Source organism: Abramis brama, assembly GCF_963993115.1.
Source record: "Abramis brama genome assembly, chromosome: 25".
Taxonomy (NCBI): domain Eukaryota; kingdom Metazoa; phylum Chordata; class Actinopteri; order Cypriniformes; family Leuciscidae; genus Abramis; species Abramis brama.
The window spans coordinates 13,287,888-13,303,171 of record NC_139987.1 but is presented as its reverse complement, the minus strand read 5'-3'; the positions used below and the strand labels follow the sequence as shown (position 1 = coordinate 13,303,171).

The 15,284-nt window shown below is 39.5% G+C and overlaps 1 protein-coding gene across 1 annotated transcript in view; it reads left to right on the top strand.

Moving 5' to 3' along the window:
* The window catches only part of fat3b (FAT atypical cadherin 3b), a 64,269-nt gene that overhangs the window by 28,365 nt on the left and 20,620 nt on the right, over positions 1–15,284 (top strand). The window contains exons 9-20 of the mRNA XM_084103685.1: positions 60–335; positions 950–1,160; positions 1,387–5,481; positions 5,996–6,192; positions 6,362–6,515; positions 7,251–7,484; positions 7,834–8,226; positions 8,887–9,101; positions 9,349–9,486; positions 9,757–9,900; positions 10,922–11,119; positions 14,940–15,217. Of these exons, the coding sequence (XP_083959811.1) occupies positions 60–335; positions 950–1,160; positions 1,387–5,481; positions 5,996–6,192; positions 6,362–6,515; positions 7,251–7,484; positions 7,834–8,226; positions 8,887–9,101; positions 9,349–9,486; positions 9,757–9,900; positions 10,922–11,119; positions 14,940–15,217 (6,533 nt within the window). The remainder of the gene's footprint in view (positions 1–59; positions 336–949; positions 1,161–1,386; positions 5,482–5,995; positions 6,193–6,361; positions 6,516–7,250; positions 7,485–7,833; positions 8,227–8,886; positions 9,102–9,348; positions 9,487–9,756; positions 9,901–10,921; positions 11,120–14,939; positions 15,218–15,284) is intronic.

Here is a 15,284-nt window from a genome sequence, read left to right as displayed (position 1 = left end):
TAAATTAGATGAATTTCTATGTGAAAAGGTAAAAATGACTCTGTCCCCTGTATCTACAGGTTTACATAAAGGTTTTGGACAGCAATGACAACACTCCCATTTTCTCTGAGCGTACATATGAAGTCTTGGTGTCTGAGGATACACCAGCCGACACTGAGGTCTTGCGCGTCCGGGCCAGGGACAAGGATGAACGGGCAAAGTTGAGCTACTCCATCCATGGCAGCGTTGATCCGGCAAGCATGCGGATGTTTCGGATCAATCCTGGTACTGGTGTCATGTACACAGCAGATCGACTGGACTATGAGGTCTGCACTCAACACATCCTTACTATTATGGTAAGAAACAAGATTTCTATAATACGACTGAACTGAGGTTGCAATATATTGGTAGATTAGTTGATGTGTGAAATGACATGTTTTAGATTTAAAATCACTTATGACATACAGTGGGGTCCAAAGGTCTGAGATCACTAGTATAAATGCCTCACTATTTGCATTTTTCCTAAGAATTATATATATTTTTTTTAAAATAATACTTTAATATAATACTTAAATTATATTACCATTAATTGCTAAATAATTTGCTGACATGGTGGAATGGACTCCACAAGTGTGTGTAAAACCTGATGTTTGTTATACAGCATGATTCAGAAAATATTTAAATGTTCATAACATATTTTTTTTGTGTTCAAAATTAGAAATGTTCTATTTGTTTCCTGGTTTTAGTACAGTATTTTAAAGTATTTTAAATTATCAGAAATAAAGCTCAGCATACCAACTTTTATATTTTGACAGTTTGCATTTTTAACTGTTCCTTTCTGTCTTTTTTATTCCTTTTTTTTCTCATTTTGCTTGTTTCTTCACAAATCTTTTCCATGCAAAAACTATTAGTTTTTCTCCTCAGCTCTGTCGCCCTGTGTTTCCTCCTTTTTTTCCTTTTCTTTTTTTAGGTTAAAGATCAAGAATTTCCCTATTACAGAGATCTGGCACGTATTATTGTGACTTTGGAGGATGCCAATGACCAGCCACCCTTTTTTACTCGCACTATGTATGACAGTACAGTGTTTGAGTCGGCCCCACCAGGAACGTCAGCTTTGCAGGTGATCGCACTAGACAGAGACTCAGGGAGAAACGGGGAGATAGTTTACTCAATTGATGCAGGTAAACACCATGTTCTCTGCTCTTGAATTTATTACGCTCCCTGATAACATTTCCATTGTTCAGCTGTTTTGAGTAACTGATTGTCTATGCCGCTGAGTGTGATGCATTAGCTCATTTCTTTTAACATGTCATGCATCTTAAGATTTATCTTTGATATATCCTTTACCTGAAATGCCACTTTTCATGATGAACTGACAGGCATGTGTCATTTTCTTTTCTTTCTCAGGCAACACTGGTGGCTTATTTGGAATAGATCCACTATCTGGCATAATTTCAGTAGCCAGAGAGCTGGACCTTACATCTGTGGGTTTTTATACCCTTACTGTGAGAGCTACAGATGGAGGTACACCGGCATTAAGTAGCACCACTGCTGCTAGGATCGCCATCTCTCTGTCTGATTTCTCCAGTCCAAAGTTTGCCCAACAAGAATACCAGGCTGAGATTACGGAGAATGTTGCTGTCGGGACTTTTGTCTTAATGGTCTGTGCGATTAGTCGATCCATACTGATTTATGACATTAAACAAGGGAATGAAGAAAGGAGATTTAAAATAAATCGTTACACAGGTGTCATCACAACTCAAAGGGATTTAGACTTTGAGACGACCTCCTCATATATGTTGGCCATTCAGGTTGTCAACATGGCTGGGATTGCCTCCACTGTCACTGTCTGCATCCAGGTTGTTGATGAAAATGATAATCCTCCAGTTTTCCAGGAGCTCACATATAAAGGGACCATCAGTGAGGCAGCCCCTATCAATAGTGTGGTGATGAGTGAGGATGGAAAGCCCTTGGTAATTGAAGCCACAGATGCTGACAAGAATCACAATGCCCTCCTGATCTTCCAGATTGTGGAGGACACAGCTAAATTGTTCTTTACTGTGGACTCGGGAACAGGCTCAGTCAGAACTATAGCCCAGCTGGACTATGAAACATTCAGTGCTTTTTATTTTTCTGTTAATGTGCGGGACAGTGGTAGACCTCAGATAACAGCTGAGAAGCCAGCCAAGGTCCTAATCAGAGTTGCGAACGTCAATGACTCTCCCCCTCAGTTCTCACAAGAAGCTTATGACACTGTGTTGCTTCTTCCAACATATGCTGGGGTTGAGGTTCTGAGAGTAGAAGCCACTGATCCAGACATGACCACTGATTTGATGTATTCTTTGGCTGATAGCAACTTGGAGCACTTTGAAATAAATCCATCATCGGGTGTCCTCACGGTCAAAAACAAAAAACTCTCCAAAGACCGTTATCGTTTCAATGTCAAAGTGTCAGATGGGCGGTACTTTTGCACAGCACTTGTGACTGTGGTGGTCAGGGAGGCTATGGACAGTGGTCTCCTTTTCAGTCAAACCTCTTACTCCTCCTCTGTACTGGAGAATAGTTTGAACATTACCACCGTGAGCATTATAAATGCTGTAGGAAACCGCTTAAATGAACCACTAAAGTACACTCTTTTGAATTCAGGGACACGCTTTACAATTCGTCCCACATCAGGGGTTATTCAAACCACAGGAGTCCTTTTTGATCGAGAACAACAGGAACTGTATGAGCTGGTAGTAGAAGTGAGTAGAGAATACGACCAGCTGCGAGTTGCTAGAGTAACCGTCAGAGTAGAAGTTGAGGATGTTAACGACAATGCTCCTGAGTTTCAAGGCCTTCCATATTATGCTGCTGTGCAGGTTGATGCAGAACCTGGCTCACCCATTTTCCAGGTGTCCGCGACAGATTTGGACAAAGGGATAAATGGAGCTGTGTATTATGAGCTTAAGGAGGACCATCCACAATTTGAAGTGAACAAGCTCACTGGGGAACTTACTCTTAAAAGGGCCTTTGATGCAGACTTGTCCAATGTTGAATATCCACTTGTCGTCCTTGCACGTGATGCAGGCTACCCCTCCTTGTTCACTGTTGTTGAGCTTCCAGTTACAGTTGTGAACAAGGCCATGCCTGTGTTTGACAAGTCTTTTTATGGCATATCAGTAAGAGAGGACATTGCAGTGTCCACTCCCGTTTTATGCATAAATGCCACCAGTCCAGAGGGCCAAAACATTATATTTACTATTGTGGAAGGGGATCCCTCCTTTCAATTTGACATTGGCTTTGACAGTGGTGTGATTAATGTCATATATCCTTTAGACTATGAGACCACACCCTACTACAGGCTAACCGTCAGGTCTATGGACACTCTCACTGGAGCCAGATCTGAAGTAGATGTGGACATAGTTGTGGTGGATGTAAATGACAATGCCCCTGCATTTCTCAATGCCTCATACACCACCACTGTGTCAGAAAACTCAATGATCGGTTCTAGCGTGATACAACTCTTGGCAACAGACAAAGACTCTGACAAAAACAATGTGATTAACTATCAGATCCTCTCTGATGGATTTAACAGCACAGACTACTTCCTCATTGACAGCACACGTGGACTCGTGTTAACGGGCCGTCTTTTGGACTATGAACTTACACCAAGCTTTAGCTTTATCGTTAGGGCAACAGACAATGGTTCCCCATCCCAGAGCAGTGAAGTCACTGTCACCGTCTTGGTGAGTGACGTTAATGACAACCCACCGTCCTTCAGCCAACCACTTTATGAAGCTTTTATGAGCGAACTGGCTCCCAGAGGGCACATTGTGACATGTGTCCAGGCTTCTGATGCAGACAGCTCAGATGCTGAGAGTTTGAGGTACAGCATACTCTCTGGAGATGAGAAAATGAGCTTCATAATAGACTCCCAGACAGGTGTCATTTCCTTGTCCAGCCAACGCAGACAGGGGATGCGGACAGCGTACAACCTCAATGTGTCTGTATCAGATGGGGTGTTCACCAACACTGCACAGGTGAACATTCAAGTCATGGGGGCTAACCTTTACAGCCCTGTCTTTAGTCAACGGTTCTACTTGGCAGAGGTCCGCGAGAATGCCCCTGCAGGTACCAGAGTCATTCAGGTGCGTGCCACAGATGAGGACTCAGGGATTTTTGGTCAGATCATGTTTTCTTTTATCAATGACCTTGGAAAGACTCAGTTTTACATTGGAGCTGATGGTCTAATAACGACAGCTCAGAAACTGGACCGAGAGAACCCAGTGAACCGAGACATTGTGCTAACTGTAATGGCACTTGATGGTGGGGGAAGAGCATCCTTCTGCACCGTTAGGGTAATTCTTGCTGACGAGAATGATAATGCTCCACTTTTTAGGGCTATGGAGTATAGAGTTAGCATAAAGGCTAACATGCCAATGGGATCGCTGGTGACTCAGATCCAGGCTCAGGACCCAGATGCCGGCGACAATGGCAGAGTTAGCTACTCGCTGTACAGTGAGGCAAAGCTTCCTCTAGTAGATGTGCTGGAGATTGAGCCTGACAGTGGCTGGATGGTCACAAAGGGAAGCATGGCACATCTCAGAGGAACGGTCCTCTCCTTTTTTGTCAAAGCTACTGATGGCGGGATCCCAGCCAAACATTCCCTTGTGTCTGCATTTATTCATGTCTTACCACCTGATGCAAATGTGCCCTCCTTCACCCAGCCCCAGTACTCTTACACAGTCCCAGAGGACACACCTGTTGGAACAGCCTTGGGATCAGTGTACTTAAGTCCTGGTCAGACTGCCTCATTTTCTGTGGTAAATGGAGAGACTGGGGAGAGTAACCTGGGTGGGACATTTTTGGTCGAGAGAGAAACTGGACTTCTAAGGCTTGTTAGCCCCCTTGACTATGAACTCATCAACATTTACCGTTTCAAAGTTGCTGCCACCATGAGGCAGGCGCTGGTTGAATCTATGTCTGTAGTAGATGTAGAAGTGAAGGTGCTAGATGTGAATGACAACAAACCATTATTCGGAACCAGTTCTTATGTGGCCATGGTTATGGAGGGCATGCCTAGGGGTACACGGGTTATCCAGGTACGAGCACTTGACCCTGATTGGGGCTCTAACGGACAGGTTAATTACAGCCTTGGCCCGACCATAAACCAAGACCAGGACAAAGCAAGTGGATCTAAATCTGTCTCCGGTGCTATGTTTGTTATTGACAGCAAGACTGGTTGGATCACTACTCTCGGTGACCTGGACCATGAGATGTGCCCATCTTACACCTTCAACGTGGTGGCATCTGATCTAGGTGAAGGTGTCTCACTATCCTCAACAGCTGTAGTGACTGTTGCAATAGCAGACGTCAATGACAACCCCCCTACCTTCGAGAGGGAGTACTACAGAGGTGCTGTGCGAGAGAGTGACCCACTGGGGGAGGTGGTTTCAGTGCTGAGCACTCGTGATGGGGATAGCTCTGATCAGAATCGGCTTGTCAGCTTCCATATCACAGGTGCGTATTAAAGTAGGCCACTGGAGGATGATTTATGGCTCTCGGAGGCTCTCCGGGAAAGATAATCACATTGAAAGGGTTTAATTTAATGAACTAAGTGTGCAAAAGCTATATGAGTAAAGAGCCATCTGCTTTATGTGTCACATTACTTTGTTTAAAGACCATCTGGGGATGTGAACAGATTGTTAGATTTAAGCTCAGTTTATTGTTTTCAATAACTTGGGATACTTTATATACCCTCTCCAAAAGTGTCCCTAAGTGTTTCGGTTCACTTAGCATGCTCTTAGACTTATTTTGATGGGTGTAAGCACAAATTTTTATTTGATGTGTTCAGTATAGTTTGAAATATTATGTTTGTTTTATTTCAATTAAAGAACAATAATATCTTACAGCATATAAACATTGTTATGTGTTTATGGAAATTAAATACATGATAGTTTGGTTTCTGTCAGAGAGTTTTACAAATCTTCCTTGCTCATTTATCTCAATTCTGTGGCCATTCTTTTTGACTCAGGAGGAAACCCCAAGGGGGTGTTTGGGCTGGCTCCTGTTCAGGGGGAGTGGAAGGTCTTTGTGAAACGGCCTTTGGACAGAGAGGAGCAGGATCAATACCTGCTCAATATCACAGCCAGTGACGGCCTGTTTGTAACCCGCATAGGCGTAGAGGTCACTGTCATGGATGCCAATGACAACAGCCCCATCTGCAATCAGGTCTGAGCAATTGATTTAGGCTGGCATTTGTCATCTCATACAGCCCAAGTTAACAACTGCCATGTTTAATGCTTGCATACTGATGTAAATGAAGTCTTTTTACACAAATGTATTTTGTATTAAGAATTCAATACACAGTTTTAATAGTTTTTCATCATTATTTTTTTAGACTCAATATGAGGCCTCGTTTCCAGAAGATGTGGCTATTAATACTGTTATTCTGACAATTGGTGCAACAGACTTGGACACTGGTGTCAATGCAGAAGTTCAGTACTCTCTGTTTGGCATTGGAGTTGAAGATTTTTACATGGATGCAAATACTGGTATTTCTGTACAAACTTCTTTCACACTTGCTTTTACACTCTCTACACTTTTTTCAGTGTCTTAAGGCTTGAATACACTACATGATTTTTGCACTGGAGGAGTCAACACTAGTTGCATAAAGTCAGAGCATGTCTGCAGATTTTGTGCAGTCGGAGTTGACAGGTTTCACAAAAAGTCTTCTTCTTTTTCTTTTTTTTTTGCCTCAGACTGATTCCTTCCAGTCTGATGATATCAAACATGTTTGACATTTGTCATTTGTCTCTTAGCAACAATGTGCATGTTTATGCATGATTTTGTGTTCAAAGTGATTTGAGAAGTCTGGTAGTGTATGATCCTGTGTCATTGAGTGAATTCTGCCCGTTTGTTTTCTGTAAATATTTTCAAATTCAGCAAGTGTATGATGCTTATTGTTTTAAAAAACTGTTCAGATTTTAAAAGTTGTGAACTGCATTCCAGCCTTTAGATTATTTTAAGTAATTGGTTACAATACCAGATTGCTTGGAAGTTTAAAGCATCTTTAGATAGACAGCATTGATTTATTGATTACTTCATTGACGTCCTTAGGCTTGATTGAATGAAACATTTATGAGACACAAAAATATTTAGCACCGCCATCCATCATTTACAGTATCTTTTATTCATCTCACTGAAGTTTTTACTTAATGCAACTCTGGCCCATGGTTCTGAGATCCATCCTGTGAGGCTTTTCTTATGTCTCTCTCTTTTTGTGCCAGGTGAACTGAAGACGGCCTCTCTGTTGGACCGGGAGAGAACTGCGGGTTATAAATTGGTAGCGCAGGCTACAGATGGAGGAGGGCTGTTCTGTCGCTCTGAAATTTCTCTGACCATTCTGGACGTTAATGATAATGCACCATCATTTGCCTTCACACGGTTCATGGCGAGTGTATATGAGAGCGCGTCGCCCAAGGCCTTGATCACACGCCTTCAGGCTAATGATCCAGATGAAGGTGTGTATTTCACACGTGTAACATTTAGGTTCAACTTTATATGAATATATAAGTGGTCTTGTGACTGGTCACCATCTCTTTTTTCCAAACCGTTTCAACCCTCTTTTGCCTTCACCATTTTATTTGAAATAGTCCTACGGTTTGATTTTGAAAACTGAAAACATAAGCTCATAAAACTCTCACAATAATTAACAAATAACAAAATTGTGTTTAAAATTGTTTTAGATGAGGTACAGCATATCACATTGCAAGCCCTTATATTTAGCGAATGATCCTTTTTTGGATCATAAAACATTAATCTCTAGAGGGAAACTGTTTTTTTTTTTTTTTTTTTTATGCCTTCTCCCAGGTCTGAACAGGAAGATTGTGTACACACTTGTTGACTCTGCTGATGGTATGTTCTCCACTGACCCATCCTCTGGTGTGGTGATCCTGGAAAAGTCTCTGGACAGAGAGAGGCAAGACTTGTATTCGATCAGGATCAAGGCTACTGACCGAGCAGGGGCCGATGACTCGCTTTCCACTCAGGTGGACCTCACCATCATGGTTCTGGACGTGAATGACAACCCACCTGTGTTTCAAAAGCAAGATTACGCGGCCACAGTGCCTGAAGATGTTACTGTAGGAACAGAAGTGCTGCGCGTCTTTGCCACGAGTGGTGATATTGGAGTGAATGCAGAAATCTACTTTAGATTCTTGTCTGGAAATGAGCTGGGAAAGTTTTCCATCGATGAATCAACAGGCAAGGCGGGGAGACGGATGTTTTCTGCACATAAAACAATTATTTCTGGTTTGAAATTGTTTTGCAGTTTTTAGTTCAATTTCTTTCAAGAACTTACTTGTAACTAACACAGACAAAGGCTTATTGTCAGGTCATTTATATTTCCTTTCTTCATGAATCATTGAGAGAAATGTAAGAGAGTCTATTGACTCTAGACAGGACATTATGATTTGACAAATTGTGTCTGTTAAAACAGCACAATATAAGTGCAGCGATTGGGAAAATTAGTTATGAATGCTCCACAAAATTCTAATAATCGTGCTTAAGATGCAGAAAACATGGGAACAGTTACTGAGATCGCTCTTTGTCTCTTAAAAATATGTAGGCAGTCAGTGGAAACCCTGAAATATAACAACTTTTTATAGTTATATCACTTTCCATTCATTCAGTTTTGACAAAAGAATAATGTGCTTTAGTTTAAACCTGTACTTTAAGAGAATTAAGCTCTTAAAGGCGCAAGGAAGTACAGTGCTTTCTTTTGGCTATTGTGTGTGAGCTAAACGTTCTTGCTTTTCTTGCATCCAAAGGAGCCTTTGTATTGAAAGATATGTAAATGTGGCATCTATCATATGCATATAAATTAATTGGCTTTGCTCTGACTCATATCTCGTATGATTGCAGGCATTATTTCTGTGGTGGACGATCTTGACTATGAGCTCTGCAAGGACTTTTTCCTAAATGTCGAGGCCTTTGATGGCGGATCGCCTCCCTTGACGGCCAGGACCATAGTGACCATAGAGCTACTGGACGTCAATGACAACTCGCCTTCATTCAGCGAGGACATTTACAATGTTCTGATCAGCGAGGACGTAGCCATCGGAGAGACCGTCACAAGGGTAAAGTTCTCTCATTAGCCGAGCCACTTCATTGGCATTTAATTAGCCACAGACATAATTTCAATTTCACAGCTAGCATATAATCAAGCTTATTGCTCGCATAAATCCCCTTAATGAATTACGCTAGTTATTCATTTGTACTGTGTACTTGAGCTGTAATATAATTTATCGTAAGAGGGTGTAATTTGCTTCATGATCCATATAAATTCAGGGATTTTTGGCTTTTTATCTTATTTGTTATGTGCAGCTGTTTGCAGAGGACCTGGACAGTCAGATCAATGGGCGAATAACTTATTCCATTCTGAAAGGGGACCGTGACAACCAGTTTTGGATCGACCCTGTCACTGGGCTTCTGAAAGTTAACAAGGCACTGGACAGAGAGACGGTTAGTCCTTGGAATGAGCTTGGGTACTTTGACTAATGAATCTTGACATCTCTTCGAGACACTCTCCTGAGACATTGCATGATTTCGGCCAATTATGTTTAAATCAGCCGTAAAGTCTTTAATTAGGCAAATGTAGGATTGAAACTGAGGCTTTTGTGTGACTGTGGGTGAGCGGACAGTCTTGTTCTTCTAAAAAAGACATTTAATAAGAGTTGAGTCATTCTAAACTGTTTTTGCCTGACATTTATCCTCCTGTCTCACTTGTACAAGGTCTCAAGCTACTCATTGTCTGTGCAAGCATTTGACAGCGGGTCACCTGCCAAGTCAACCACTGTGAATGTCAATATCGAGATTGCTGATGTGAACGACAACCCGCCGATCTTCTCTCCCGCTAATGCTTCAGCTGTGATTCAGGTGTGAGCCACAGTCTAACTCTTTTATTTGCAGCAATAGACATTGTCGCATACATAAAATAGATGCTTTCATTCTTTTGAAAGAAGTGTCTTATTCTCACCAAGGCTGGATTTATTTGATCAGTAATACAGTAAGAACTGTAATATTATGAAATATTATAACAATTTAAAATAACAATTTTCTATTTTAATATATTTTAAAATGTCATTTATTCTTGTGATGGCAAAACTGAATTTTCAGAAGCCATTACTGCAGTCTTCAGTGTGTACAATATCCTTCAGAAATCATTCTAATATGCTGATTGGTTATTATCAGTGTTAAAAAAAATTGTGATGCTTAATATTTTTTGTGGAAACATTACAAGATTTGCAGGATTCTTTGATGAATAGAAAGGTACAAAGAACACAGTTTGTCTTTACTGTCACTTTTGATCAATAATGTGGCCTTGCTGAATAAAAGTATTAATTTCTTAAAAAAAACTTACTGACCCCAAGCTTTTGATTGGTAGTGCATGTTGGTCAATGTTGCAGTTTATGATTATTATGTCTAATATTGTTCTGTAATATTGCTTAATATATATGGAAAATATAAAAAATTCTTCTTTGCTTTTATTGTTTATAAGAATTTTTTTTTTTTTTTGCTGTATTTTATATAATGCTCTTAACATTTAGCATTTACTTGGTTGAAATGAAGGGTCCTCTAACAACAAAAATCAGCCTTTCAAGCCATTTCAGAGCAAATACATAAATATTTATGTTAGAAGGCAGAAAAAAATGAGATAAAGTATAACATTTCGGCACAAAACTCATCTCCCCATGGAAATGATTTGTACGGCTTGTTGAGGAGAGCTATGTCTTATGATCTACCTCCAGGATGATAAAGTATCTAAGAAATCCCCTAGTCGTACCAATTACCCACAGCACACTAGCATTGAAGACTGGTCAAGCACCTCTCACATTCTCTTCAGGAATTTTTTGAATTGAGACCTTATTTCTGGTTTTTTTTATTTTTTTTATTCAAGTTGAACAAGCCTGCAGGAACTACCATCCTCACACTGTCAGTTTCTGACAAGGACTCCTCTAGAAATGGGGCACCTTTTGAGTTTCGCATCGTGTCTGGAAATGAGGGCAATGCCTTCAGTTTGGACCAGAATGGAGAATTACGGACAAGTCGAGAGTTTGGTCCAGATGCAACGCGGGAGTATACGCTTGAGCTACAGGTTAGTACAACTCCAGAAAACAGCTCAAAAAAGTAAAATGTCTGTTAAAGTCAACATGAAACAGAAGTTGGGATAGATGGTTCCCTATTGTGATGTATAACCGAGTGAAACGGCTTCTCGAGCAAGAAATGTTTTTGAGTGGGACTTGAATTTGTTCTTGAATTGATTGGATGGTTGTGGTTTGCTATTGCTGTGATGTCATGTGAGTGACAGGTTGTCCCGCCCTCACGGCAGTAAACATCATCAGAGAAGAGATGTCGCTGCACGAGGGAGGGGAAGTTATTTTGATTAAAGATTATGAGGGCACATGAATTTAAAAAAAAAGATGTGCACAGATAAATCATTTATAATAAGTACTTTAATATTCCATAAAAATAAATAAATAAGATTTGTCCATTTTTAATTTCATTGCGACTTTAAAAGTGAGTTCAGAATGACTGAAATCACATGTGGGTGTTTCTTCAACTATGAGCACTTTTCTGGAATGACTTTTCTAAGGTTAATTCCATAACTCATTTTATATATTCTAAATAATGAATTATAAATAATTTAACAAAAAATACCACTTTTTATATTATTTGACCCAATTATAATTTGATTAGGAATGACACACAATAACAATATTTTCTTCACAAGGGTCTGTGTGCCTTCTGGTAATTCGATTTTCTACTTAAAAAGAAATAAAGAGAAACGAGAAATGGTTTGATTTTTTTTATTTTTCCTTTTGTTTAAGAAATGGAAAAATTAAAATGAAGCTAGATTTTATTCATGGGTAAAAAAAATGTGAGATTATGCTTTAATATTTGTTTTGCATGCATGGGTGGTCCTGAGACACCCCTTTTCAACTCACCCTGTCTTCTATATAGCCTACTGTCTGCCCCATCATGCAGAATAAAGATCTAATGTAGCTACTGCTCTGCAAATTAGTTACAATAATGTTTCTTCATACTGTTTGACTGTTGCTTATATTTCTTGCCAATATACATCTTGTTTACAGCATAACAACACACTTCTCTGGTCAGCGGAGCACTGGTGCGATTCCTTGCATTGTTTCTTGATAACAGCGGAAATAACTTAAAATACTCTTCATTTTTAGTCATATAGATAAGAGTAAGACATCATTCAAAACTGTCTACTTCTATTTGTATACACTCAAAATAACAACAAAATGAAAAACAAAGTGGGCAAACTGTGAACAAACAGCAAAACATCTGACATGTACAGTCGATCTTGTCTGAGCTCATTATCACACACGAAGTGCAAGCTATTATATGATAATCATCCATAATCACCTCGATAAAACAAAGCACCTAGCTTCATCAGGTTACTAAATAGGCTACTTTTCATTGTTTTTGGAATAATTTACCGTAAGGAATAAGCCTTGAATTTAGTCTACCTTAGAGGAAGAATGTGACTTGATTCAGCAGAGGAGATCATTTCTGATGAGTTACTTACATTAGTTAAAGTGCTATTTTTTTATATATACTTTCATTTTTATTGGAGTTTTATGACAACAACAACAAAAAAGGTAACATACTGTACATTGAACAAAATCAAAGGAAGCTAAGGAGGAGGCATTTAGTACAATTGATACAAAAATAAGTAAAACTGTGATCATCGAAATCACTGATCAATAAACCTTACATATACAATACTTCTACCATCTTTTGCACAAGTTTACCAGAAACCCAATCAGTAGAATCTCACAAAATTAACACTCAGTGTACAGTTGTATTGGGAAGAACAGTTATGCAGACTCTAGGGCCAGAAAATGGGTCCATTTTCTCCATTTTTCCTTAAATGAAGATTCTCTTAACCTTATAGTGTAGGTTAATTTTTCCATTATAAAAATGCTTTGAATTAAACTTGTCCATTGCCGTTGATCTGGGATGTTCGATTTGAGCCAAAGTCTAGTAATAGCCTTTCGGGCCGCAGATAATAAAATCTTGGATAAATAAAGGTCCTCCTTCCGCACACTTTCTGTGATGTTTCCGAGAAACATAACTTTACATTCCTTTGGGAAATTTTATCCCAACACCTTCTGTAATGTATTGTTAACGATAGTCCAAAATGGTTGAATTTTAGGACATGTCCAGAAGATGTGGGCGTGGTTTGGGTCCCTACTACCACAGTCCCTCCAACAGTCCTGAGGTATCCCAAGTTGTTTACTCTTCAAATAAGGAGTGATGAAAAACCTCATAAAACACTTCCAATTAAATTCTCTCCACTGTTTGATACCATTCCTCCTCCGTGAGGACAACCTTTAATTCACACTCCCATTAGTTAAAGTGCTATTTTTAAATTAAACTTGTACACATTTTACTAGTTGGGTTTTTCCCCAAACTATATCCTACATGGAAGACTGAATGGATGCAGGACTTGAATTATCTGGAATAGCGACAGTAAGGCATTAACATGATCTCGCTTCAGTTCATAATTCCAAAGTAATTCCATAATTCCAGCCTATAATTGGGCATTAAGACACTCCAGTAGACTAATTATTATGGTGAAAACTTAAGCAGAGTTTTATTATAAATAATATTAGTTATTTTTATGTGGGGTTTGGTTTTTACCATGAAACACAAATAATGTTATTATTAAATAAAAATGTTTTGCTTATAATAGCGAGTGAAATGTTGCATCTGGGGTTTTTCTTAAATAGGCTTTTTGAGAATAAAATTAATAAAAATGAGTAACATTTTCCTCCATGTTGTTTTAGATCACATAAAGCCAAATGGCGTTTTATTGTTATGAATTAAATCAACTCTGATTTGTCAGTAACATGCATCAGCCGTGAAAATATATATATATATATATATATATATATATATATATATATATATATATATATATTTTTTTATCTTGTAAGCGCCACTAGTAGTTCTCGTGAACAAACTTGTCTCGCCTGCCATGTATCTTCTATAGAAAATGATCTGAGCTCACGGTTACTGCGTATACCATGTAGTATAGAAGAATAGGGACAGTAGACTAAAGTGCCGTTTCAGGGCCGCCCACACATTCAAAACAAATATTAAAGCATAAACTCATTTTTTACCCATGAACTAAAAGTACGAAAAACTTTAATTTTTACGTTTCTTAAAACAAAAATCAAACCGTTTCTCACTTCTCTTTATTTCTCTTTATTTCTAAGTAGAAAATCAAATTAACAGAAGGTTCACGGACCCACAAGTGATATTTACCTTGATTTTTAAAGGAGCTGTATGTAAGAAATGTATTTCAATTAATCATAAAATGGCCCTGATATGTCACTAGACATTAAGAAATCATGTTCATTTCAAATACTTATATCACTGACAACAGTAGTCCGGCCAGGATATTGTCATTTAAAAAGTGATAGTTGCAGCCCTCAACTGATGTTGATGTTGTCATGTTGTGTTTTGGCCTGATGCACCACCCTCCACCTATCTACCAATCACAAAGTCAGTAGTGTTTCAGCATCCGGGTTGCCAGCTCTGCTCTAGTTACCACAGCTACGTGTCAGCCTACGTTCCTGCTGGATCCTGCAGCCTATCTGGCAACCTCGAGTCAGGGGGGAGGGGGAGGGGGAGGGGGAGGGGATACACCGCTCTACAGTAATTTGAAAGTGATTGCAGTACCAGTTTTGGCCACAATCTTACATACAGCTCCTTTAACATAAAAGTGTCTGTAGATAAAGAACCACTCATGTACAGTACCGTGCAAAAGTCTTAGGCATGTTAATATTATAATATAGCTGCAGTGACATTTCTAAGGAATTGAATACAGTTCTTTAGTTTAAAGCTTTAGAATTGTACAATGTGTTTTTGTCCTTGTCAACAAGGTGCGTGACTCTGGGAAGCCTCGTCTGTCTTCCACATCCTTTGTGTTTGTGCGCGTCATCGGAGACAGCCTCTTCAAACCTGTGGCCTTCCCACTGGAAATCAACATTGTCATGGCAGCAGATGTGTTTCCTGGCGGGATTATAGGGAAGATCTATGCCACAGACCGAGACGAGAATGATGTTCTCTCTTTCAGTCAGAGACCACAAACTAAGAGTCTTTTCAAAATTAACAGACAGGACGGGAAGATTGTGGCACAAAATGGCCTGGAGCCTGGAAGGTAAATTAATTCGAAACAACCTTAAGTCAAGTGTGTATTTCTTCAACAATGGGCACTTGTGACCTTG